This window comes from Xiphophorus hellerii, chromosome 9, assembly GCF_003331165.1.
Source record: "Xiphophorus hellerii strain 12219 chromosome 9, Xiphophorus_hellerii-4.1, whole genome shotgun sequence".
Classification (NCBI taxonomy): Eukaryota; Metazoa; Chordata; class Actinopteri; order Cyprinodontiformes; family Poeciliidae; genus Xiphophorus; species Xiphophorus hellerii.
This window is the reverse complement of record NC_045680.1, coordinates 5,680,156-5,706,746: the sequence shown is the minus strand read 5'-3', so window position 1 is coordinate 5,706,746 and position 26,591 is coordinate 5,680,156. Positions and strand designations below refer to the sequence as shown.

At 37.3% G+C, this 26,591-nt stretch overlaps 1 protein-coding gene across 3 annotated transcripts in view; it reads left to right on the top strand.

Moving 5' to 3' along the window:
- Positions 1-26,591, top strand: part of LOC116725582 (cAMP-specific 3',5'-cyclic phosphodiesterase 4C) — a 120,079-nt gene that overhangs the window by 42,477 nt on the left and 51,011 nt on the right. Inside the window, exon 1 of one of the 3 annotated variants that reach the window (XM_032571727.1) lies at positions 20,513-21,518. The exons of the other annotated variants lie outside the window; for them this stretch is intronic. Coding sequence (XP_032427618.1) covers positions 21,442-21,518 — 77 coding nt within the window. The 5' untranslated portion in view covers positions 20,513-21,441. Of the gene's footprint in view, positions 1-20,512; positions 21,519-26,591 lie in introns of those variants that run through there. 3 annotated transcript variants of the gene reach the window in all.

Here is a 26,591-nt window from a genome sequence, read left to right as displayed (position 1 = left end):
GAACCTCTTTAAGTTTTGTTTACCTCTTACTTGGTGTTGGAAATGCTTTAGACGTGGATTTTTCAGTTCAGTATGTGAGTTGCATTTGGTTCATATCTGAATATTAAGCTGCTGTTATGGAAATTTCATTTATCAAAGAATGAGAATCTGTTTCAATAATAAGAGAAAGATCAATGTTTGTCTTTAAGTTTCTTTATTCGAAGGCAAAAGCGTTCGAAGACCCGTCACACTGAACGCAGTCACATAACACAGTTATATAGTCACAGCAGTTAAAAGACCCACCCAAAGTCTGATCTTATCTCTATTGAAAGATGGACCACAAGACAATCCTTATCCCCACTTCATGAACTATCCCTCACCTCTTGGAGGGGATGTTTTATGGCAGGAAAGAGAGCTGATAAGGATTTCAGGAGAAACTTCTAATTCTTCTTTAACAGTTAGTCATGGGTTCAGGGTCAAACAAGGGTAGAAACTACATTCCTCATGTCAGTCCTTTAAGACAATTGCCAGATCAAGCATTTTACCCGAGATGTCTTCAGGTTTCTTATACTATCACAGCTGTGGAAACATCTAAACATTATCTGGAAACTTCTTTAGCGGAAAAACACATCTTGCGGAAATACAAAAACACAGCAGATATAATCAGTAAATAAATGGAAAAAAGCATCATCAGTTCCATCAAAAATTAAATAAGGCTAAAAACAAAATTTTCTATTACATTGCACATTGTGACATTTGCCCATGTGCAGACAGTTTTCCCGACAGCAAACCTCTCCTCTTTTCTTCTTCTTCTTGTATTTGATGATTAGTTACTGTCTGATCTTTTTGACTTCCTTCAGCTGATCCTCAGGGAGTTTCAGAGTTTGAACACAAAGTGATCAGATCAGCAGGTAGTGTCTGGCTCACATATCTGATATTTTAGTTTCAGACTCGTCTCAACTGGATTTGAAAGGTTTTTGATTGAGGAGTCCCGAATATTTCTTATACTTATGTTTTTTTATATTTTAGTTACCTTTCATATACAACTCATTGTAATTCTCCTGACAGATTATCCTGGGAAACATTTCTAAAATTTGATGAAAGAAAAGGACATTTAATCCTAACAACAAATCCTAAATCCTGCAAGTAATTAACTTGGTTTCCCAGTCTAATCACCCGGTATATGTAAAAAGTAGCTGAATCCATAACTTGATGTCAAAGCAAGTTATGGAATAAAAGTATTTTGTACTTATTTAGTAAGTTGGATACAAACATAAGCTTTTGGTTTCTTCTGCTTCATTTCACTGAGTTTCTGAGATTTACTCAGCAGGAATATTACTTTATTTTTTATTTTTTGTTTTAATTTTTCTTGTCTGCTTTGAAAAAAACTTTCTAAGAGGAAGCTCTTATTGTCATTTAACATTTACTAAGGTATTTTCTTGTGAAGAATATTAGGTGTTTTTTGGGTGAATTTGGTTCGTACTATTATGTTTGCTCCGGTAAATTAATTTTTTACTTCGATAACATAAAGCTCCTTGTTCAAACATAACACATTTTTAGTTTTGTGATGTAGTTCTCTTGTTAAATTGAATCTGAAGAGCAGCTGCTACCCAGGCTGCCCTTTAAAATTAGATTTGTAATATGAATGTTTCTGTGAGCTTTGAGTTTATTGAATCAAGAATGATATTCTCAATTTAGACATTAGGGAGAAAGTGAAGTGTTTTGTCGTATGCAAATGTTTCAAATATGTGCTTCTACAAGTGTTTGAATTAGGTTTGCGGTGTGTTATATTTGATACAGAATAAAAATTAATAGCATGAAGATTGACTTGGATTAAATGGAGGAATGTTTAGCGAATGCTGCATCTGTCCACAGAGGAAAAATCTCACAGTGAGTCAGTAAATGTCATGATGTTTCTTCTCCACTGGAGTAAAAAATGTTCCTTCAAAAGGTTGAGAACTCACTAATGTTCTCACCTTTTAATCTCTCACAGCTTCACCCATGGTCTTCAACTCAAACAGCAGAAGACAAGTGTGACCTTTTTATTTAAACATTACTGATAAACGACCTCATCTGGGTCGGTGAAAGGTTTGTTATTGGTTTTACGTCTTCCTTTGGGCTGCAGCCTCTCTGTGAATATTTATTTCTACTGCGCTGCTCTTGGATAAAACAGGAGACCCTGAAGGGTTTTTGCATCTGATCTGGTTCCCCTCTGCATTAAGAGTTTGGTTGTTTCTCTCTTGAGTCTCCGTTGTGGTTCTTGTTGCCCTCTGGGTACTCCAACTCTCTCCACAACCCTGAACAAAACAAGGCAGGTTTAGAAAATGGTCTTTCTAGAGAAGCGAATCATTATATCCTATTATTCAACCGATTACCTTGGATTCCTACCTAATCATGACTGCACAGTGTACAGGATGCACTCAAGAAGTAAGAAAAATAGGCAAATGAACAACTACAAAAAGCTTCTTGCTTAAAAACTACCTCCAGTTGATGAATATTTATTATTTCTTAAAAAATAAAATACAGACCTGAAGTGACCTGGAACGTTTTCTTCTTATGCCTCTTTGTTGTAGCTAAAGTACTTTGTTCTGTTGGGTAGTTTTCATGTACACTAATGAAGCATTACATTATGACCACCTGCCTATAAGTGTGTTATTTCTCGAGGCGTGGACTCCTTCAGACTTTTGAGAACGATGATCCTTTCTTTAGGTAGAGTCTTCATGGATTTGACCCTGCACATGCTCTAAATGTTAAATTGCTCTGAGATCTGGAGGATTTTGAGGCTAAGTGAACAAATTAAACCTGTTGTGTTGTTTAAAGAGGCTTTATTATGTATTTTCCAGGCACATATCATTTTATAGCACATTCAAGTGACTATGCCACTTTCAGTTGTCATAACTTAAATGAAATTGGACTTTTTAATTTGATGCCTTGAAATTGGGCATCTGTCTCTTTAAGAAGCTCCTGCTCTTGCCGACTCGCCACCTTCAGTGCGTTATCACAACAGTGCTCCTCATTATGCCATTTACAGCCTTACTGAGGCGCGTTGGCCTGAGATGGATGAGCTCAGAAGACAAGCAGCTCCACCAGGTGTTTGTTGCTGTTTGTTGTTTATTTCCAGCAAAAATCTATACAAAATAATAACTAAAAAATTCTTACAACTTAGCTGTAAGCAAAAGTTAACTTAATCTGATTTTAAAGGTTCAAAAAGTGTTTAAAAAACAAACCACCTGGGTGATGTTACCCAGGGCTAATTTTAGTTTTAAATATTAGAAGATGGTGACTTTTAAGTCAATAAAATCATTTAAAAAAAATCTCCCATCATCACACTGGACATTTGACAAACAAAAGACATCTCCACCACTCCACCGCAGGGCAGCACAGAATGAGTGGAAGGCTAATAGCTCAAAACTGGTAGCAACTGGTCAACAAGAAACATCTGACAGCAGACTTGACAAGACAGAATCAGAACCTAACCTGCACTAGATAGATTAGACAAGGACCCAACAAGAAACAGAGGTGGGATTAAATACACAGCAGGTAATCAGAGAACCACACTCAGCTGGGAACAATCAAGGGGTAGACAGGACAACATGGAGACTCAATAGACACTGACACCTAAAATAAACGCAAAGAAAACTCAAATCCTCACAGTTTATGTTTTTTATTTCCTGGTTTCTTTTGTGTTCTGTAGTTTTCAGAATATCATCCATGGAGAAATCGTTGGTCGACCACCTGTCGAGTTTTTCTCAGCGCTCCTGACAAGCGACATGTAGTGAAAATGAAGCAGTTTAGCAGACGCAGACAGAAAATGTGTAAATTAACACTCCTCAGCTTTACTAACACATTCAGGTGTCGCCATCCAGAGTTGTTTATTACGTGTGACCAAAGGCTACACTTTCACAACTTTTAATTTTTTTGTTTGTATTTCCATGAGCATTTTACAACCCTGGGAATAGTCTAATTCTGGATCTAACACCGAGGTTTCAAAAAGTTATTTTGTTATTTAAACAAGGCTGATTATTAGGGAAAGTCATCAGGATTTTGATCTGAAAGAGGATCAGACGTTCTGGGTTTGAATCCCGGCAGGGTTGACATGTTTCCCAGTGAATGTGTGTTTTTGTCTCCAGGTACTCTGGCTTCTTCCTCCAGAAATATGCATGTTATGCTAACTGGCTCCTGTAAATTGTAATTAGATGTCAGTATCTTTTGGGCATGGTTGTTTTTGTCTAAAAGCGTTAAACAAATCAAATGACAGTAAAAAGAAACAATGAGAGCAAAGCTGAATGTTAAAGCCTTTAAGCCTTTTAAAACCTTATTTTAGGAAAACAGAACATCTTCAAGGCTTGTGTGAAATTTCACCTGTTCACACAAAGAGGGAAAATTATAAAGAGAGCTGAATTTATTCTTTGGGATTTTTTCTCATGATTTGTTTTTCACCTGCAAAACTGCCTGTGATGCAGCCAGCAGAATGTCAGTGCTCCAATATTAGCAAAAATATTCAAATGCAATGAGCTGGAAATGAGTTTTAACATAAAATGAAAGGGTTTATAAGGATAACAGGAAGTGTAAGCTTTGATGAAAGACATTTTTACACTTGTAACAAAAGCTTTGTGAAGCAGAACGGCAGAAAGGCCGAGACAATAAGGGTGGAAGTGTTAATGTATGTGTAATTTCTTCCTGCATTCACTGAAAAACACAAATTTTACCAAGTACTTTTGCTCTACTTTCTAGTGCAAATATCTTAGTACACTTGAAATATCACAAAACTTTGTGTGGAACAAAACTTTTGTCATGGAACAGGAGCTTGTTTAAGTCAGTAATTTCTTAATATTGATGAAAATGTTGTAGATATACAGTAAGTGAAATAATCTGCCAGTGGAACAAGACATTTTAACTTGGAAAAAAACCATCTTGTTCCACTGGAAGATTTCTTCGAGAACTTCTTCATCAATATTAAGGACGTATTGACTTAAAACAAGCTGTAAAGTTACTTTAGTCTTATTTCAATTGTACTAAGACACACTTGGTTGTGTTTTTTCAGTGGTAATGTAATACTGCGACAAGATTTTACACTAAGACAAAGAATGCAGTTAGTTACATAAAATCTTTCAATAAAGTTCTGCCTTTTGTGAGACGATCATCTTATTCATTAACATCTGTCTTCACTGAAAGATGGAAAGCAAAATCTCCAGCTTCGACAGAACGTCGCTGGAAAGAAATTGGGCTTTTCTGTTCCTGCATTTTCCAGAAAAATTGGTTTAAAATGTCATTATTGTTATTACACCAGCTTTGCAATGATAAATAGATTAAATATCTAAATATGTTGCTCTAAGATTTATGGAACAAGGACCATAAAATGTTTCTAGTGTATAAAATCCACAATAAAAGAGCATGATAAGTTATCAAGATGATGTGTTACTGTTTAGCTTACAGATTAGCATTGCATGCGTTATTATTAACCTTTACTTTGGTTCATTAGGATCCTGTAAATCATTTACACACAAATGTTGTTCATATCAGATGATGATGAAGCTTTCTAGTTTATAAAAATAATCACACTCTGTTTCTTTTTTTCAAGCCTTTATTGACTTTTACCCCTTTTATTATAGAGCTGAGTGAACAAAACTATAAGAAGTGCTTAATGTTTTTCCCCCTTCTTACCATTTATTTCAGCAGCAGATTAAAGCCGTAGGTCATTGAATTTTCTTTTTTATGAAAATGATCTGAAATGCGTCTTATCATCAGCTGGCTGGTTTGTCTCCAGACGTGCGGCGTTCAGTCACGTCTTTGGACGGGCTGCAAGGTCGCCGAGCGTAGGTAGACTCCCAGCTGACGTGGCGTTTCAAAGACAGCTAACCGTTTGTCACTGAGGAGTTCCCGGTTGCCGTGGAGATGCAACAGTCGCTGACAGACAGTTAGATCTGATGCCGTGTGATCATCACACTGATGGCTGAGTGTTTTCTGGCCTTGGCATTCATCATTACTGTCCTCTAACACAATGGAAAATGTCACAAAAAATAAAAATAAAGAAAAGCTGCAGTTTGTGGAAACCAAGAATTTACATGTTTCCACACTGTATAAAAAGACATGTAACATTTAGTCAGACTGAGCTTTTTGTTTTTAGTCATTTGACTCACCAACTTTACATAAACAACCTTGGTTTTTTATTTTAAACAGATTATAGAAAGACGTTTTCCATTGCAGTTTTGCGAAATACACCAGTATTGATACACATGAGGACAAAATTGTTGGTCCCTCTTGTTTAATTAAAGGTGTTAGAAAAATTATCCTCCTGTTCATTTACTCATGAGTTTATTTTACAAGTTATGTTTTCATATTATTCTTTTTATATTATTACTCTCATATTATTCTTCTTTTTATATTTACTTAACTTCTCTTTCTTTTGTAGTATATTATTAACTTTGTTTAGGATGGTTGCTTGGAAGCTAAAAACATTAAACATTCATGTGTTATTAGTTCCATCTGTAACTGATTAGTTGTGGTCAGCCACATGCCCTTATAAGGGCACATGCCCTTATAAGGGCATGTCCATAGGAGGTTTCAGAATGTAAAGACGGTTGGTCAATTCTCTGTGTGACTGTGTGAAGAGAAGCCCAACCTCCTTTTTCTATACAATAAAGAGAAATGCAAAGAAAGAACTGGCAGAATTGAGTCCAGACAGTGTTTGACAGCGATTCGTCGCGTCTGTTCTCAATTCTCCTATTCTGCAGAAAAGAAATCAAAAGAAACCTAATCTCTGTCTCTGGCTGATTCTTTGCAGGTTATGACAAAATAAACCTATCAAAAGGAAAACCCACAATGGTTTCTTTCAGAAATAATAATTTTACATGTCCCTTTGGACACACTATTTTTGTCCAGACTTGTTTCATGAGCTTATTTTTAAAATAATTCTGCTGAAGCATGTTTGAAAATCAATGTGTGACTTTCATTTGTTCATTTTCATAGAATTTCTTTTATTTATTATTATTTTTGTCATATTCAAGTTATTTCTGTGACCATTGTGGGTTTTTCTTTCATTAACCAATCAGTCTTATCCTACTGCCAAAACCTTCTGTTGAAAAAACAAGAGCTTTTTATAAACTGCAGGGTTTCCTTTAGGCAAATTTATTTGTCAAATGTCAAATTACACAGTTTGGGTAGACTTAATTGACTTAATTTAAAAATGATTATTGACTGGCTTACAATTACCAATCAAATTCTTGTAATATCATATATAATAAGATAAATTAAGTCAATATTCACTCTTAATATTGTCAGCTTTATAATTGCTTTTCAGTAGTGAATACGGATTGCAGTTAATGAATGAATAAACAGCCGCCTGAAGCAGCCGAAGTCAATGAATGACTAATCCTTAAGATAAATAGTCAGAGCGATCTGTTGAATCTTCATTAATTGATCCCTCATTTAAAGTTGTGCTGGACGGCTATGAGGAATACTAATGCCTTCAGTATCAGGATTTATTCACTTCACATGGAGACCACTCACATTTTAAAAAGCTGCTAATAAGAGAAAAGGTGCTTTGTTTATAAACTTACCAGCTCTACATGGGAATGTGTTGTTTATTGTCTTTAATTTAATGTAAAGTGTGAATATGTGCTTATCTTTGAAGTGAGTCTAAGTAATTTGTCATTCTACATTTAAAGTAAAATTAATGGTCTGTTTAATTGAAATGAGGGACAGAGGAGTTCAAGGTTTGGCTCTAAGACCCTTCTTGTTTGCTTTACAACAACAAGAAGGGTCTTGTTTGTTGGATCAGTTGTATGTTTTGGGCTGTTGTCTGGTGTTAAGTATTTTGCAGCTTCAAATACATCTACACAGCATTATGCTGCCACCACCATGTTTTACTGTAGTGTGTTTAGCGTGATATAATGTCATTCATGACTCGTTTCTTCGTGAGTTTCTTTCAACAAGACTTTCTTTTTGTCAGCATCTTCACTAAAGTCAAGACTAATGCTATCTTTCTGCTTTTAATTGAAATGTAAAGCATTTTTGGTTAAGATTGTTGTTTTTAAATGTGATAGAAAAACAATGTCTATGAAAGATGATATTAAAGATATTGAATGTCATAATTCCTGAAAACTCTAAGTTAAGGTTTGAAAGTCGTTCTGTGCAATAGTGAAGTTTGAATCTCGGACTTAGATAACTAGAGTTATAGCAATATATTAAAAATATGCAGGTTTTACTTTGACGGCCACATAATTCTGGAGAAAACAAAGAAGTCATATTGGGAAGACATCCCTCATGTTCAGCTAAATTAGTCTCTACTAATCTCTAAGGCTGGACGATATGACTGAAACATATTACAAAATAAGCGTTTCATATCAGTCGATATTGGCATCATGGGTTCCAGTTTCTTAACCCACATGCAGAACACCAGGAGAACAGGAAATCAGTTAAAGTTTATTTGAACAATATGAAAATGTTGGTGAAAGGGTGGATCAGAGTTCAGTGAAAGTTCTATCAGACATTATTTATTGTTATTGATTTATTGTATCAGAATCGCCTGTATCTGTAAGTATCTCGGGATCTTGTTCACGATTGAGGGAAGAAGGGAGCAGGAGATCGACAGGCGGATTGGCGCAGCATCTGCCGTGAAGCGGGCACGTTCCCACCCTCATCTATAGTCATGAGCTTTGGGTCATGACCAAAAGAACGAGATCGCGGATACAAGCAGCCGAAATGGGTTTTCTCCGTAGGGTGGCTGGGCTCTCCCTTATAGATAGGGTGAGAAGCTCGGTCATCCGGGAGAGACTCAGAGTAGAGCCGCTGCTCCTCCACGTCGAGAGGAGCCAGTTGAGGTGACTCGGGCATCTGGTCAGGATGCCTCCTGGACGCCTCCCTGGTGAGGTGTTCCTGGCACGTCCCACCGGGAGGAGGCCCTGGGGAAGACCCGGGACACACTGGAGGGACTATGTCTCTCGGCTGGCCTGGGAACGCCTCTAGATTCCCCCGGAAGAGCTGGAAGAAGTGGCTGGGGAGAAGGAAGTCTGGGCCTCCCCTCTGAAGCTGCTACACCCGCGACCCGACCCCGGGTAAGCAGAAGAAAATGGATGGATGGATTTATTGTACAGCCCGATCGCTACCTGGTGGAATAATTATTGAGAGGTTAAGTAAAACCGACCTCACGGTTTACTAGACTATTGGTATCATTTCTGCTAGTTTCAATTACAAAGAGTTTACTGGGCATTCGGAGCATCATGGTGATCGGTGTATCTGTAATTACTCTTTTTCCCAGTTGCAGAGAAGAGGTCTGTTTCTGCAGAATGGTTTTTATAATCAGTGTTCCAACTTTCAAGGGTTCTCCTCCTTTTAAAAACATTCTCACTAATGAATGTTCAGATATGCCTCGCTGTTTTGTTTTTTAAATGTCGCCACTGATGGCAGTCTGACCTGAAACTAACATTGACATATAATAATGCTGTAGATTTATCCTATCTGTGTGTAGAGGCTCCAGTTGACAGTTGGGCTGAAAAATAAATCCTTGCAAAAAGAAGCCTTTGGATGCTAAAATTGTGCCGCTACTTGCTAAAAATTACAACTTGCAATTTTCTCGTTGATGGAGTTTGAAGGATCAGGCTTCTTCCCTTTCAGTTCGGCTGCGACTCTCCAATCAGTCACCTTGATGATCTGTCATCAGACACAAAGCAGCCTACACACTCAGTGAAACCCTCCAGAGGGGTTTAGATAAGCTAGGTGGCTCTGCATCCCCCTTCAGGAAGATACGGAGTACTGCACCCACCCCAAAATCAAAAATGTTTTATCTGTAATCAAACCTGCATTGAATGTATTTGTGCTGATAGTTTATTTTGTTTAGTGTTTCTTCAGCTCCTGTTTTCTCATTTTCTCATGTTGTCCTCAGTTTTTTGTTTCAGCCTGATTGAGACATTGTGAGTTTAACCCCTTTAGTTATGTGTTTTTAAATCATCCAGATTTATTTGACATATTTCAGTGACGGTTCCTTTCGTGGGGGTCCAGACGCAATTTGATGCTTCTCATTGCCTCTAGACATACAGCTCTGGGAAAAACCAAGAGGCCACTTAAAATGGTCAGTTTATCTTCTTTTACTTTTTATAGGTACATGTTTGAGTAAAATGAACATTGTTCTTTTATTCTATGAACTACTGACAACAGGTCTCTGAATATTTATTTGTAGAAAATGACAAATGGTTAAAATGTGCAGTGGGTTCACCGCTGCGACCCAGATTGAGACGTGGATGTTGGTGAAAAACACAACTCATCTTCACTACCAGACATAAACAGAGCAAATATTTAGGATTATCGCAGAAATCCAGAGGAATGATGACTTTTATTTATAGTTGCAAAATATTTTTGTAGCTAATCTAGTTTCAATTGAAAAAGAACAGATCATGAATTATGTGGAGCGTTTTGTGACCACATATCATATCCTTAAAAAAATACATGGAATCTGCACAAATATTGTAAAAAATATTTCTAATTTGCATTAATAAAGATGGGAAAAAATCATAATTTTTTTCTATCATAGCCTTTGCAGAGACACTGGTACAGCTCTCTGTTATTAAATTTTATGTAATTCTAATATAAAATTTTATTAAAATATATTTTTAAGTGATAATGGATGTGTATATCTGTTTGGTTGCTGTTTTGTTCTTTTTTTTGATGGACTTTGAGTCAGAAATAAAGTTTCTATCAATCTTACACATTAAAACGATCAAATAAACATTACAATGGAAGTTTAATATATCTGTATTCTCTCTATAAATGCAAACATTTAATTTAGACTGAATCAGCTGATTTTCCGTATTGATTTGAATCAATATGGAGTGATTAAAATGCCCATTTGGCAGATTAGTTGTACTGTTTGTGTCTTTGTTTGGCTGCATTTGTGTTTGTCCACAGGAGCCATCTACTGGCCTCCGCTGACAGCACTTTATGTATTTATAATCAAATTTCATAATTTATAATTATAAGTATAACTTACTATTACACTAATATATTGTTTGATTATTATTATAATTTTATAATTTACCCTCATTTTAAAACGGAAATAGTCAGATATTTTGAAAAGGTTAATATTGTTCATATTATTTTCCTAAAATAAAGTCCTGAGTAATTTTTTTTTGTTGCTAAATGTGATGTTGGGAAGAAAAATCAACAACTCTTTCTTTTAAAAAGATGTTTTAGACAAAAACAAAATCACTTTTGGGAAAAAAATTACAGGACATTATTTTAGGAAAGTGACGATATTCATTGATGACAAAATTGACATTTTGTTGCAAATGTTTTCTTTCTGTTATTCGTTTCTGCTGAAACGAACAACAGTTCGAAATTCTTAAAAATTTTTAATTTAATTAAAAAAGAAAATCGTATAGAATTTAAACTTAAGGTAAAAGTTGTAATATTTCTACATATTTTTACTCAAAACCAGAGACGAAAAGTGTAAAACTTCTGCTTTTTTCTTATTTTTTTAGTAATTACTAAATATGAAACCAAGTTCTTTTGTGGTTATTATGGTTGGAGATTACTTTTATTAATTCTTAGTCAAGATGGAGGTTGAAAAGGTGGAGAGATTTCCCTAAGATTTGTCGTTTGAGACCCTTTGGAGTTGGAGACTTTATGAACCTGAGCATGAAAACAGACTGAACTAAATCCTCCTAAAACTCTCAAATGTACTTTCCTCTGTGACGTCAGCGATAGATATCTTTAAAGCCTTTATTGTTTGATTGGAGCAGATTAAATTGTGCGCGTTTTGCCTATCATCTGAATGTTTAGGCACAAGCAGATTTAGGATGTCAGTTTGTGTGTTTTAGCTGGATTTACAAGGCCATGTTTTGGTTTAGAGGAGACTCGGGTCGCCGAGCGTCTGTGGGTCAAAGATGAAATGCAGTTTTTCCATTGCCACCCAGGAACACTGGGAAGGCACTACGCACTCTGCTTGAGATGACAGCAGAAGTTAAAATGACATTTCCAGGATTGCCGTTATCGTTTATCTCTGGCGCTCTGTTTTTAGACAGAGTGGGGCCTCGGTGACGAGCAGCGCCTCGGCTTTGGCCTCCCAGGGCTGCACAGTTCTGGCATTCGTCTGCAGGGGAGCGGCGGCCGCTGCTCTCTGTTTGTGCTGTGCTGCGTTGTTGAAGGAAGCAGATGTAAACTGCTTGTTGCAGGTTCTCTGCTGCGTGAAGAGAGCCCTGGATGCAGCTAGCTCCCCTGTGGCATGAGCTAACAACACTTTAATTCAGGCCTGGCCATATTTAGGCAGAGCTCAGCGCTGTGTAAACACGCCGCTTAGGCCCGAGGGGAGGGCTCACTCCTGCACTCATGTCTGTGTCCATCAACAGTGTATTGCAAAGAGCACTGTGGAGAAAGGTGATGAAGATCCTGAAGCTGGCAGTGTTCAGGGACCATCAGAGTATGAAGCTCATTATTATAACGGAGGCTTGTGAAACATGTTGCTGATCTGAGATGGGTAACTTGGACTACCTGTGAGGACTGAAGGGATCAGTTTAAAAGTTTGTTGAACTCTTACTCAGCAGCATGAGTGAAGCTGTGCTGGAAAGCTCCGGCGCTCAGCCCGTCAAGCTGCAGTCGGCGTCCAGCTCGCCCTGTGGATCTCCCAGGATGTCCCCCTGCGACTCTCCTCGGGACTCCCCTCGACACTCCCCGCTGCTGTTTCGCAAGCTGCTGGTGAACCGCAGCATCGCTCTGCAGCGCCGCTTCACCTTGGCGCACACGCCCAGGTAGGGCTTTTGATGTGAAGCTGTGTGAAGTGGAGGCTTAGCTGTGGGTTTGAAGCACCTTGTGGGCTTTTCGGAATAATGACAGAGGCTGGAATACAGAGTTTTACTGTCTTAGTTGCCATGGCGAAACTCAATAAACCTGAGGACAAACAGGTTTGTCCTCAGGTTTATGGATCAGTGTGAGGCTATTTTAGGCTTTTTGATGATATTTTGATGTGAAGTGGTTTTAAAGGTGACCTGTTATGCTTTAGGATAGATCTACAGGCTATACAACACTGTTTGAAGGGCTTTGCATAAGACTGACATGACAGTCATAAACATGAAGGAGTTTTCACAAATGTTTTTGAGTGTTGTCATGAAGTGTAATTTGGTAAATAATGACACTTTTAATTCATAGTTGACACTTGATGGACTTTTAATGCAAGTTTTAATGAAACTTTGCATTAAAAGTGTGATTATTTACCAAACAATGCAAAGTTGGCACTTTTAATTGACTTTTTATGCAACTTTTATTACAACTTTGCATTAAAAGTGTCACTATTTACTGACAACAGTCATAGACATTCATGAACACTCCTTCATGTTCATAACATGTCATGTGAATCTTATGCACACCCCTTCAAATAAAGTGTTGCCAAACTTGTTTTGTTAATTAATCTTAAATAATGAAATGTTATTATTTTCTTCAGTTCTGCTAATTGTTTCTTTGGGAATCACGTATGTTTCTCAAACTACATTATTTTTAAATTATTTAAGCGATTTACATGAGTAAAAATGTTCAAACTGTAACCATAGGTCTTTATATGTTTTATTAAGATTTCTAAAAAACATACCAACACAAAGTAGTGAGGTGAAAAGACTTTTTTTCAAATTAAAATTGAAAACACTTGCTTTAGGTTTGTATTCAACCCCTTTGTCTTTGATACCCTTAAATAAAATCTGGTGCAATGGACTGACTTTAGAAGTCATGTTGTTACTAAATAAATTAATCTTTGTATAAACAGTTTTGTGAAGTCCTGAGATGTTTATTAGTGAACATACAGTTTGGGCATTTGTTAGATAAACAGCCAGGAGGCCCAAGGTAACTTTGGAGGAGCTACTGAGATTCACAGCAGGTGGGTTGTCAGTTGCCTTCTGCACAATTCTGGCCTTCATGAAGGACATGAGAGAAGAAAACCAATGTTTGAAATGAGAGAGACTATTTTAAAGTCTCTCTCATTGGTATACCCATATACCCATATATGGTTCACCTCAAGCCATACGTAACAGCAAACGTGTGGGAGAAATTTGTCATGAGACCAAAACAAAGTTTTTTTTCTCCCACAAACCTCAATGTGTGGCGCTACATCTGAATGCAAAATTTGCTTTATGAAATACAGTGGCAGATCATGATCATGATGTGGGGGTGCATGCTACAATTTGAGAAGGTTTTGTAAATCCTGAATCCTTCTCCTTTCACTTATTTTTAGTGGCCTGTTTCATAAAAATGCTTTAAAAAGGATTTAATGCATTAAAGTGCAGTTTTAACGGGACAAATAATCAAACGGGTGCGAACAGTGGAACCTCGTCCTGGTTTTTTGTCTTCTTCTATTTTTATTGCCAATAAGTCGAGTGTCATGGGATGTATTTTACAAAAAAACAGCCTCATTGTTTCTGGAAAAAGCAGCGCTAGGACTCGGGAATCATGATTTTGTTGACGTCGGGAACAGTGTCGTCTGAATGGCCTCATTGTTCTTGAACTAAAAAAGAAGGTCTTGTTTGGAGCCTAAGGTGTTCAGGAGGCCCGGCTCAGGTCAGAGAAGCTCCTGTGGCAACAGATAGATTGCTTGTGTCTGACCTCAGGTTTCTGTCTGGCTGAGACAAAGCTGTCTTAGGGGAGAGAAGAAGGGCCGCTCGTCACAGTTAGCACAAGGCTGGCTCTTCATAGCTACCCTTTCCCTTATTTGTCTCATTCCTCATGACTGCAGAATAGGCAGCTTGTGTCTAGTTTACGTCAGAAAAGAACAGGATCATACCATTTGCTTATGTTATCACGTTTTGCAAGGATCTGCAAAACGTGATGGAACGAATTTTGCTGGATTGAGATTGCAGAAGGTCGTGATCAGAACAGACAAGAGATTTATTGTGTGAAGTCCGTTAAGAAAAAGCAAGGGGCATATTTTCCAGTACAGAGTCGGGACCTGCAGACCACATGAAGAAACTCTGGGAAAGCTGCAAAAACTGGAGGTCATGCCGCTGTTTTATCTACAGATGCACTCTTCACACTGTTATGAGGGATTACAGGAATATACAAAATGGAGGCAGAATCCTGTAAAATTATTTTACAATGATTTCTAATACAGAAATATTATTTAATGGAAGACTGATGATTGTGAATATATAAGAAATGCCTGCTATTTCTTATAGCAGTTCTAATTTTCACTCATTGTCTTTACCTCTACATTAGTGCAGCTCCAGATAAAATAAAATAATATTTTGCAATGCACTTTGACATTTATTGGTAGCATTAAGCTGAACGCAGACCTTTTTTTTTATTCCTCATTATTCCACTTACTGCTTAGTCAAACCCATTCAGCTGAAACATCTGATATGAACCTGTTAATAAAAATTACTGCACAGCAGCTAAGAAGCAATTATAGTTAATCAAGTTTCCCTCGGTGTGTCTGAGTGTAAAATTAAAATCTCTGAGCTACTGGAGGTCTGTGTGGCCACTAAAGCATTACATTTATTACCAAAATGAAAGCTGCAGTTTATAAAGTTTGTTGTAAATCCCATAATCATGAGCCTAAAAAGGTTTAACTTTTTTTATTTCACATCTTTATCAGAGACTAAACTCACCCAGTGTCACTTCTTTACTTGTAAAATAAAACCTTGTCTCCAGAAAATCCTGAAACTTGGATACCTTTGCTGCCTCACAACTTGCTGCTTCTGAGCTGGATTGTCCTTAACATACAAACATTACTTGTGTTTACAACATGCATTCAAGTGACATTATGCTGCTTGCTCATGAAATATTTAAACATCTCAGTTTTGCAGGTATTTTGGTCTCAAGCAGGGAAGCTGTTGAAATCTGTCCTAATTTTCTAGACAAATGTTTCTGTGAAGTTAGTTTGTAAAAATGTGTGCACGGATTTGGTGGGAGGTTGGATTAAAGATAACATAATCATATTTTTATTGTACTTTTATCATTTATATAATACCTGTTACAGTAGTTTTCTTCACACGTCACTGAAGAAATGGACTCGGTGCTTTATGGCAGGTTTATTAGCAGCTTAACTCATTCCTTTCCTTGTTATTTATGCAATAAGAATGAAAAAATAAACCCAGAGGTTAAATTTATTCAAATTATTTATAGCAAAGCAGAATGAATAAAATGTGACTGATTGACACCAATTGACCTAAAAATGTCAACTTTTGACCACATGACCCTACAGAACTATCTCTCTCTATCAGATAAATAAGATTTTAATAAGGCTTAAACTAGTAATGTTTTTAATTTGAATAAAAAATTTAACAACAGGATAAGACAGAAAATATAGACGCTTCAATTCTGCTATAAAATTAAATAATTGTTTAGACAAAAACATCTGAAACAAATGCGATTTAAAATGTTTCAGCATCATTAAGTTTTTTTTTTTTAAAAGCTTTTAACTTGAGCAGCTCTTTATCATACCATTGTTATCTGATTTGCAGTAAAATGTACTAAAAATGCCCTGTCTGGTTTCACATGGATGTGGATGACTGGGTTTAATCCCACAATACATCACAATATATTTATTTTCATGGCTCCTGACTGCATAATTTAAAGTGTGAGAAAGAAATGAGACTTGAGAGGTTGTGAAATTTATTTCCACACTTCTGGATTACTTCTGCTGTTGAGCCGTTTTCAGAAAAAGTTTCATGCAGCTCAACAGGGCATAATGAGTGACTCTCACTGCATCAAATATTTATATGACACTTTATCTCAAGGATCCCAAGATACCCGAAACCAGCAGGACAGCGGCAGAGCTTGCAAATGCATGTCCAACACTAACTTACTGTGGTTTCTTTTTCTGTCAACAAGAAGGCTGGAAACCACCTGAATTTAGGAGTAGGATGGTGACAGTAAGCAAAGACATGAGAATTTCTTCACTACTTCAAGGACCATCGTATCGGCAATATATTTGGGCCCCATGCTGAAAGCATGTAGAGTACAGGGAGCCTGAAGGCAACAGGAGTTCTGACCTCATGAAGTGGTTTCCAGACAAACCAGCAGGGCTTGCTCAGTTGTTCATGGAGAATTTGAAACTGGACTCTCCGAACTTGTCTCACTCTAATGGTGCATTCAAATACCAAACGCTTTTTGAGCGTCAGGCCTGTCCGGTTCTCAGTCTGTGTGGAGGCTCTTCGAGGGCGAGATCGAAGCTTCGAGCATTTTGAGCATCCGACGCTGGAGTAGAAAAAACTGAACGTGAAGCGTCAACCAATCAGAGAGACTTCGTTATGTGGACGTAGTGGTTGGTGTCCTGCCAGGAAATGCAGGCACCGATTTGGGTTAGCGGGTCGTCAAATTGGGCTTGATTGAGATGAAAGCAGCACAGATAGCGACCATCGTCAGCGCCCAGCTAGCTTGTAACACTCACAAAACCTCTGAATTATCTGGTAAATGCAAACACGCACCCAACGGCGGCATTCTGTTGATTTCAGTAAATAAAACCTAGACACTCAATATTTAATCTGCAATTGTTCAAAGTAACCAGGGGAGCAAAAAAAGGCAAGAGACTCCAACGTGCGTTGGTATCAGCTGTCACCGTTGTTTGTTCAACAGAAACTGAACACAAAACGTTCAGCAAAGACATCATATCCTCCGTTATGATTGCAGAATGTTCACTACATAATGTTTTGATGGCACTCTCTCAATTTCATCTGCCATAGTACAAACAGACAAAACAACAGCTCCTTACAACGCGCATCTAGAGCAATTTTGACATGTCTGACGTGCGTCTAGAGTAAAATGTCAGGCATCCGACTTCAAAGTGCCAACACGTCAAACTTGAAACATCGGACGCGTTTTTGATCCGCGAAACGCGTTTGGTGTGAACGCACCATAAGGCTTCAACCTCAAGCAAATACAACTGAAGCCTGTTTTTTGTTTTGTTTTTTTTGTCCCACCCCAGAAAAGCTTGATTTGTGGCTGTTGAATCTTACTGTTGATGTTCTTGTTGACTTCCTGTTGTGGGTGGAGATTTACTCAGGTGGATGCAGTTGCTAGAAAGCAGGTCACAGGAGCTGCACTGCACTCAGGCCAAATAACTGAAGGCTTTGTTATTTTTCCTCCATCACTTACCGGCATTTCCATCCCTTTAAAGATGGCAGCGTCAACAAGACAAACCTGATTTGTGACATATCTATATGTGGCACTAAATATTGTTGAATGCATCTGTGGTATGAACTGTCATCCTGCTTTTTGCCCAACGTTTACGTCATTAATGCAAGACATGCGTCATAATTCTTCCTCAGAAGAAGCCAGAAGCAGTAAAACCGGACAAACAATGGCTGAAGCAAGAAGTAGCCTTCTTTTTTATTAGCTTAGCTTTATCAGCATCTACTGTTACTTCAGCAAACGATGAGCTTCTGTGTGACGTCTGCGTTCTTCTTCTGCAAATTCGAATCTCTTTGGGGTTATAAATCCTTCACACAGACTTCTGATTCTGGTCACATTTATTCAGTAATATGAACAACAACGCAAAACAATCGGATTTCATGAAGAAATTGGAATGGAGCATTAAAAACTTGCTATGTGAATGTAGCCTTGGAGGTTGCTAATTTAACTGTAACAGTGCTAGACGTTTGCTTCGAACACAATTGTTCCACTATCAGCATTTCTTAATTTTCACCTCAATAAATAATGTGCTACCTTCAGGTGGGGATGCGACGCGTTTCCCATTGAAAGAAACGAGCTAACACCGCGTCCATTTACGGCTGTGCTGGTTGCTGGGAGACTGCAGGAAGTTGTGTGTGTGAATACAGTGTGTTTTTGTTATTTTTACAGATCAAATCTCCTACATTTAAGCACAACCTCAAGTTTAAGAACATCAGTTCACAATGATTAAAGCACAAACAACAAGATATTTTGAGTGCATGCTTCTTTTAAATTTGACCTACCAAGAGCGCCACACCCAGCTTGAATCTATTTTAACTAAATCTTATCTCAAATTTCACAAGTACTATGTCTGTAATTGTGAGGAAATGATTCCACAAAGATTCAAAGACTTTAGGTTTAAATGCATGTTAGTTTTATAACTTCCTCCTAAAGCTCATATAATCTCAAAATTTTAGTTTGATCTATTTTTTGTGTCACGTTTCAGCCAAAACAACAATAGATGCTGATAAGTTAGCAACCTCGAAGCTGTGGATTCCTGAAATAAATCTGTCACATCTCTGTGGGAATCTCCGTCTTTCTTTACAGTCTGTGAAAAACTGAAGGACAGATGGCAGAAAGCAGAAAGAACAGTGAGAATAAGAGCATTGAAAACCCATTAGCAGACAATGAGAAGAAGCAGACAGATGGCAGATGGTCTTATTGAAAGACAGTAATAATACTTTTAGATTAACAAACAGTGGGGTTTTTTTTAGGGTATTGATGGTAAATAATTCCTTAATATTGATGGAAAAGTGCTAGTTCTATTGGCAGATTATTTAAATTATAGCAACATTTTTCCCATAAGTGAATTTATCTGCCAATAGAAAGTTCTTTTTCATCAATATTAAGGAATTATTTACTTAAAACAAGCTTCTATATCTTACTGAAAAATTTGTTTTTAAGTTAATTTGTCTTATTTTAAGTGTAATACGACTAAACTAAACCAAATTACTTGGTAATATTTTGTGTTTTGTGATTAATGTATTTTAGCACCAACTGTAGATTAATTGTGATTTAGAAGGAAAATCAGTTTTAGCAAGAAACTAACCCTTCAAATAACTCCGAGTACAAAACAACCAACTTTGACTTAAAGTCTGTGAATTTTTGTGGAATAATTTCTTCACAGTTACATAGATCTTGTGAAATATGAGATAATATTTAGTTACAATAGGTTCAAGCTGGATATGGTGCTCTTTGTTATTATCTTACTAGGTCAAATTTAAAACAAGCACACACTTAAAATTCAAAATGTTTTATTGTCTGTGTATAAATCATTGCGAACTGATTCATGAAGTAGTTTGCTTGCACTGCAGTTCATTTAGTGCCACCAGAGTAAATGCACGACCTGCACTATAGATTTTTCTTTGAAACAGTTTTTGAAAACTTCTCATTTTTTCTTTCCACTTATATGGGTGCCGTGGTGGCGTAGGGGTTAGCGCGACCCGTATTTGGAGGCCTTGAGTCCTCGACGCGGCCGTCGCGGGTTCGACTCCCGGACCCGACGACATTTGCCGCATGTCTTCCCCCCTCTCCTTCCCTGTTTCCTGTCAGCCTACTGTCATATAAGGGACACTAAAGCCCACAAAAAGACCCCCTGGAGGGGTAAAAAAAAAAAAACATAAAAGTTTCTGGTCGTAACGTGACAAAATGTGAAATAGCTGAGGGGAATTTTGTCAATAAATGTTCTTTCACACAACCCTAATAAAAAAAAGAAATGGTAGTGTGTAATTTAAATAGCTGCATGATCGTTTTGTTTTTATTTTACTTTGCATGCCTCCCCTCTCTCCATCCCTGCTCGCCTGCCCAGCACCAACTCTAACAATATCCTGTTGGCTTCAGGGCAGCAGAAGGAGGGTATCAGGTCGAGCTGCATGCTGATCCCCACGTGTCGATGAAAGCTGCGTCGAGCGGCTCTGCCAGAAAGAAAAACATCTGCCAGCCGTGCAGTTGGTGCAGTCAGATCTGTTTTTCACAAACAAAGTGCTTCCTCTGTAACGACCTGCATTGTCAGTCACACTTGGCTTGGAGAGAACCAGCACTTCACCGCTGAAGGGTTTGTTTTGGAAACCTGAAACTGAAGCTGAGAGGCAGCCTGCACCTTAAACATGCTTGTGGATATTCTGCATAAATCAGAAGTCTTGACGGGGTGGGCCGTCCTCCGCTCCTCAGCCACCTCAGGGCACTCTGCAAGCGCTCGCCCTGTCAGAGGAAGAGGTTAACCCTTAGTAACTCTACCCTGCATTGTCACTGATATCAGCAGCAGATCCACGCTTCCCCTTTCTGTGAACACAGTGAGTGAGAGAATGGCAGAGTTAGAGCAATCAAGCTACTTTTTAACATTCCTTTAAACTCTCAGGGATTTTTTTTCTTTCCTGGACTGTTTGGATCTGTAAAGACCTCTGGCATAAACTTTGTCACATGTGGGATTATTTTGGTTGTTAAACCACAACTACTGAAGAGGCAAGACTAACTCAACAAATTTCTCAGAGCAGCAAAGTCTGCAGCTGCATTTCTTCGTTTTCCTCCTGGAGAAACCTTGGTGTCCTTGCTGGGGCATGCCTGACGCTGCTTCGGGTGAACTCTGCAGCATTCCTCCTTGCAGGTTTCCCTGCATTCTCAGAAGATAAAAATGATTCCTGTACATTTTCCGTGGGATTCTTTCAGTTTTGTTTTAACCTCTGATCTAAACGACTTCTTCTTTTTTTATTTTTTTATAACAACGAGCCTTGTGGGATGAATCCAGAAACACCAGTCTATGCCTTGGTGTCCATACCTTGGATTTAGCGCAGGACAAGTGTCCAATCAGAACTTCTTTTGAAAATGAACAAAGAGGTTCGAGTGGCAAAGTTGGGGCTGCCAAGTAGCTACAGAGCCGGTCGGAGACACTCGTGCTTGGGGTATGTTCCCAAATTATCTTCTGCATCTTTCCAGCTTGCAGTCATAGGAAGGCGTGGGGGGATTTGTGGATTAACTGAATGAAACGTAGAGTTCCACAGAAGCTAAGTAAATATATTTAGTTTTTCTAATTTCAAGATTCACTGAACAGTGACAGGGTGCTGTCATAAATTTGAAGATAGAGAAGCTCTTGTTCTGCTAGAGACGAGAAATCTTTGTAGATAAAAACACAAAAAGTAAAAAATTAACAAGGATTGAATAGAGATTAACTAATTTCCTGTTTGCACCTCATCTGTGTTGTTATTTCTGACTAAATTCAAGGTTGTGTAAAGTTTTAAAAGTGTTAAAATTTAGTCTGGAGTTGGAGAATAATAACAAATAAAAATCGTCTGTAAATATTATGATCTGTTAAAAGTAAGACTAACTTGTAAATATCTTAAACTTTGATTTTATTTTTTGTCCAGACATTTTTAAAAGTTTATTCTGAAAGGTGTAATATTCACCACTTTAATCCCAAAATATTATTTTATTTCAATGAACTATGACTTTCACAGTAACTGTAGAGGAAAAATAATTAGCATTTTATTCTAAAGAATTCACACTTCTTCATTGTTTAGCATTTTATTGAATTTTATTTGGTTTTTATGTGATTGTTGAAGCAGAATTGAAGTGACAAATGATTTCCAACTTTTATACAGACAAAAAGCTGAAAATGAATTTAAAGAGTCATCTTCTTTAGCAGTTACAGGTTTTAAGAACCGGGTTTCTACCAGATTTTTTAAACTTAATCTTTGCTCACACTCCAAAAACGTAAAATCTTAAGTGTTTAATGGTCGAGTTTATTGTTTAAATATCCTCTTAGTACACTTTAAATAAGGCAAAACTAACTTACATAACTTTTCTGCAAGATAAAACGGCTTGTTTTAAGTAAATAATCCTTATTATTGTTTAAATAAAGTATTAGTTTCACTGGTAGGTTATTTCACTTAAAACAAGTTATATGTTAAATCATTTGCTAGTGAAATTAATACTTTTTAAATCAATATTAAGGACTTATTTACTTAAAACAAGCCCTATTTCTTGCTGAAAAGTTATTTTCAAGTTATTTTTGTTTTATTTCAAGTGTACTAAGATAACTAGATTAAAAATACTTGATAACATTTTGTTTTTTTACAGTGTATTTCTCTCTAAAATAACTGTGAACATCCATTTTTAAGTCTTGCTACATACTCTCAACTGGCTTTAGGTCTGAACTTTGACTAGGCCACTTTAAATTGTGAATTCTCTTTGATTTAAATCATCCATCGTATTTCCCGCTGGATGTTTAGAGTTGCTGAAACGTGAAGCTCCGCCAACAAGTCCGAACACGTTTTCTCCCAGGATTGCCCTTCATTTAGCTCCATCCATCCAACCAATAACTCCGACCAGTTTTCATTCGCCTGTTGGAGAAATTAATCCCCACAGCATCATGCTGCCAGTCACTGAGATCGTTTGTTCAGCGTATTTGTGTTTCTCCATAAATAACATATCTGCTGCGTCACTTTATTGGCTTTTTACAAACTTTATCTGGGATTTGTTGCTTTCTTCTTGCTACTCATTCGTAAAGGTCAGATTTTGTTTTGGAGACTTTGGGTCATTACAGCTCCTCCAGAGTCACCATATGCCTTTTGGCTCTTCCACTAATTAATGCTCTCTCTTTTTCTCTGAATTTGTCTCACTGACTTGTTTCCTGTGTTCTTCATGATTTTTTTTATTCACTAATGTCCTCTAACAAACCTCTGAGGTTTTTACACTGAGAAACAAACTTAATGCATGCATACGTGCATGCCACACTCTTCAGATCTTATCTTGTAGATAAAATTATAAACCACTATTTTTGCTTTCACTGTTTTGTCTGGGTCTTGGTCACATAAAATCCCAATTAGATGTGCTGTGGTTTGTGCTTCAGTTCAGACTTCTGAACATTTGAAAAAGCAGTTCTTTAAATGCTGCAGTTGTTGCGCTGCATTAGCAGCATTGTTTTTTATTTGCTGTCATGTTGCCTAACACTTTCTGAGAGGAAGCTAGTTTTCTTTGTGGCTACATTCTGTTTATAGACTTCCTGTTTTTTTTCTCTATATTTTTCTGCCACGTTCTTTCAGCTCTTGAAGTAAATCTATCAGCCTTGAAGTAAAGGCTGATAGATTTGCGTAGCTGATGTTTCAGTTTGTGAGGAACTTGTGTTTCTGATGTTTCTGAGCAGAAGGAGGGAGTCCTGGATGGGCTTCCAGCCTGCTGCAGCTGACATCACAGTACAGCGCTGACTCACTCTGCTCCGATGATAACCCCATGCCGGCTGCCTTCTGCATGTCTGTGCTTGTCCGATGTTGCGATTGTAACTTGTTTTGTTTGATTTCTGCGCATTTTGCTGCTGCATATGTTGTGGTGATCCTGTCTGTACTGGTGTCAAACCTGAAGCTGGTTTGAGTTCACAGGGGAACCACCCAGTTCTTTACACTGCCGCTGGGTCATTTGGTGACTCAGCTTCAAGCTGTACTATAACTTGCAGTGACCACAGACACACACCACACCTCCATGTCAAAGAAAACTTTACGTGTACTGTGCTGATATTGTGCAAACACTTTAAACCACCTTTTATTTCTTTATCCTTTACTTCAAATGATTTATGCACTCGCTTGCCATCTTTGAAAGTTCCTGTTTTTTTTACTTTTAACTAATTTTCTCACATCAGCAGCACATTGTACATTGTGTGCTTAAACCTGAAGGAAGTAGAGATGTGGAGGATAAAAGAAGTGTTAACCTATAAATAATCTAGCCATAGCAGAGGAACAGTGTCGTACAGATTAAAAAATAGAAATAAAATTTTTAAGATCTCAAGCAGGACCAGAGAGATGCGTCATTCAGTTTCCATTTGCATGTTTTCAGCTAATAGGAATCATTATAACCCTGTTGCAAATATATACTCTCTCTGTCAAGATTAGTTATTATTAGCATGTTAACATTAGAAACTTTTTTTTTTCTGCCAGGGCTACTGGTAAAAAAACATGCCCAAAAAAATCCAGTTTAAAACTAAATGATGGACATTCAGGTTATTACTTGTTGTTTGAAAACACAACTCTGGTTCTTGGATTTTTTTAGCCTTTTGATACCCGAATTATTTCAATTTAGGACAAACAAGAAATAAATGGAGGCAGAAGATGCAAGTTTTTTGTGGAGTTTATGTTTTATTTAACTGACTGGAACTAATTGGCTTCTTATATGACGACATCTTTGCATGGTTTGCATACTAATAATAATTAATGACATTAAGATGAATATTATTATATAAAGGATGCAGAATGGAGGCACAAAACACAATGACTTGCATCGACTTAAAAGTCACTTTTCAGCAAGTTGTAGGAGCTTTTACTTCTTAATATTAATTTTTAAAAAGTTGGTTATTTCACTTATTACATGTGAAACATGTCTTGTTTTAAGCGAAATAATTTGCCGGTGAAACTAGCACGTTTTAAAATTGATATTAAAGATTTGCTGACATGAAACAAACTCGTATATCTTGCTGAAAAGTTGCTTGTAAGTCAGTTTTGTCTTATTTCAAGAGTATTGAGATATTTGCACTGGAAACTGAACAAAATACTTGGTGAGATTTTACGTTTTTGAGTGTATTACAAAGTTCAGTGGTTATTTATTACCTCTGAAGTCTTTGTATTGAAATTGAAGTTACAAAAACGTCATAGAAAACTTTATTATAGCTGTAGGAATTTGTGTTAATACATTTATTTTTTGCTCTAGATTGTTGTATAGGGAGGATAATATCATTGAAAAACCACTGGATGTGATCTTCATATAGCATTTCTGATTACGTTTACACTCCAGAACATTTGAGCTGCATTTAGTTGTCTACTAGGTCAAATAAATTTAGCGAGTTATTATGTGTTATTAAGAAAGAATTTTATTTTAATGTCCTGTTCACACTAAATGTTTCTGAGCTGAATTCATTGTGATGTTTAATAAAATTCATTATCAGATCAGAAATTGTTGTTCATGCAATTTGAAACAAGAATTTAAATTATTCTAAAGTAAAATAATTATCTAAACCTGATATTGTGAGTGAAGATGATAGAGAAATGTGGCTCTTTAACTAGGTGAGGACAGTTTTTTTTCTTGCATATTGTGAAATAATTACTTGATTTAAATTTCAGTATAAAGTTAAAACTCACAATTCAAGATTAATTAACTTAAAAAACAATATTTAGACAACTTCTCTCTTGTTAAATCAACTGCATGAACTTTAATTTCTGAATTCAAACCAAAACATTTTTCTTGTCAATTTAAATTACATTTTCTATACAGCAGATGGACTTTCATTTTCAATTTAAACCACCTTTCAGATGTTTTACAGTGTAGAACCTGGTCAGTCCGGCTCACCACCCAGTTCAGGACTTACACCAGGCCCAGTGCACCCAGTACCAGTCCGTACCAGGACAGTGTGGGGGTGGGGAGAGGTGAGCGGCAGTCGGGCAGCGTCAACACAACAGACCCCCAAAATAAAACGGGCTGAGCCTGGAATAGTTCCCCAGCGCCGCCAGCCTGGCTGAACGCGACACGTGAATGTGACACATGCTCCCCGGTCATTGTGTGTGTACAAACACACACGCTAAGCAGCACACTCCCAGCAACCTGCCTTCGTCACCCGTCCCAAAATCCATATTGATTGTTCCACCAGAGAGTCGCTGTAGGTGCTTTTTGATCCCTCTGTGTGTTTTATGCAACTAAAAAAAAACAATTCATAGAATTAACCTACTAGATGCTACTGAGAGAAAGACAAAGAAAACAGTCAATCTGAGAAGTTTTATTCTTGCCTCAAAAGTCAGGAGAATAACAGCTTTCATGAACCAGTTTCTGTTGCAGGCTGTCATGATGGATAATGTGACTTTCTGTGGACGCCAGTGACTTTTTAGGCAAAGTGCGACCTCTAGTGGACATTCAAACTCAGAAACATACATTTGTTCAAAACAAAAATCCTGTGATTGCATTTATTTTACTTAATAAATAAGGATTGATGTTGCTGCTAA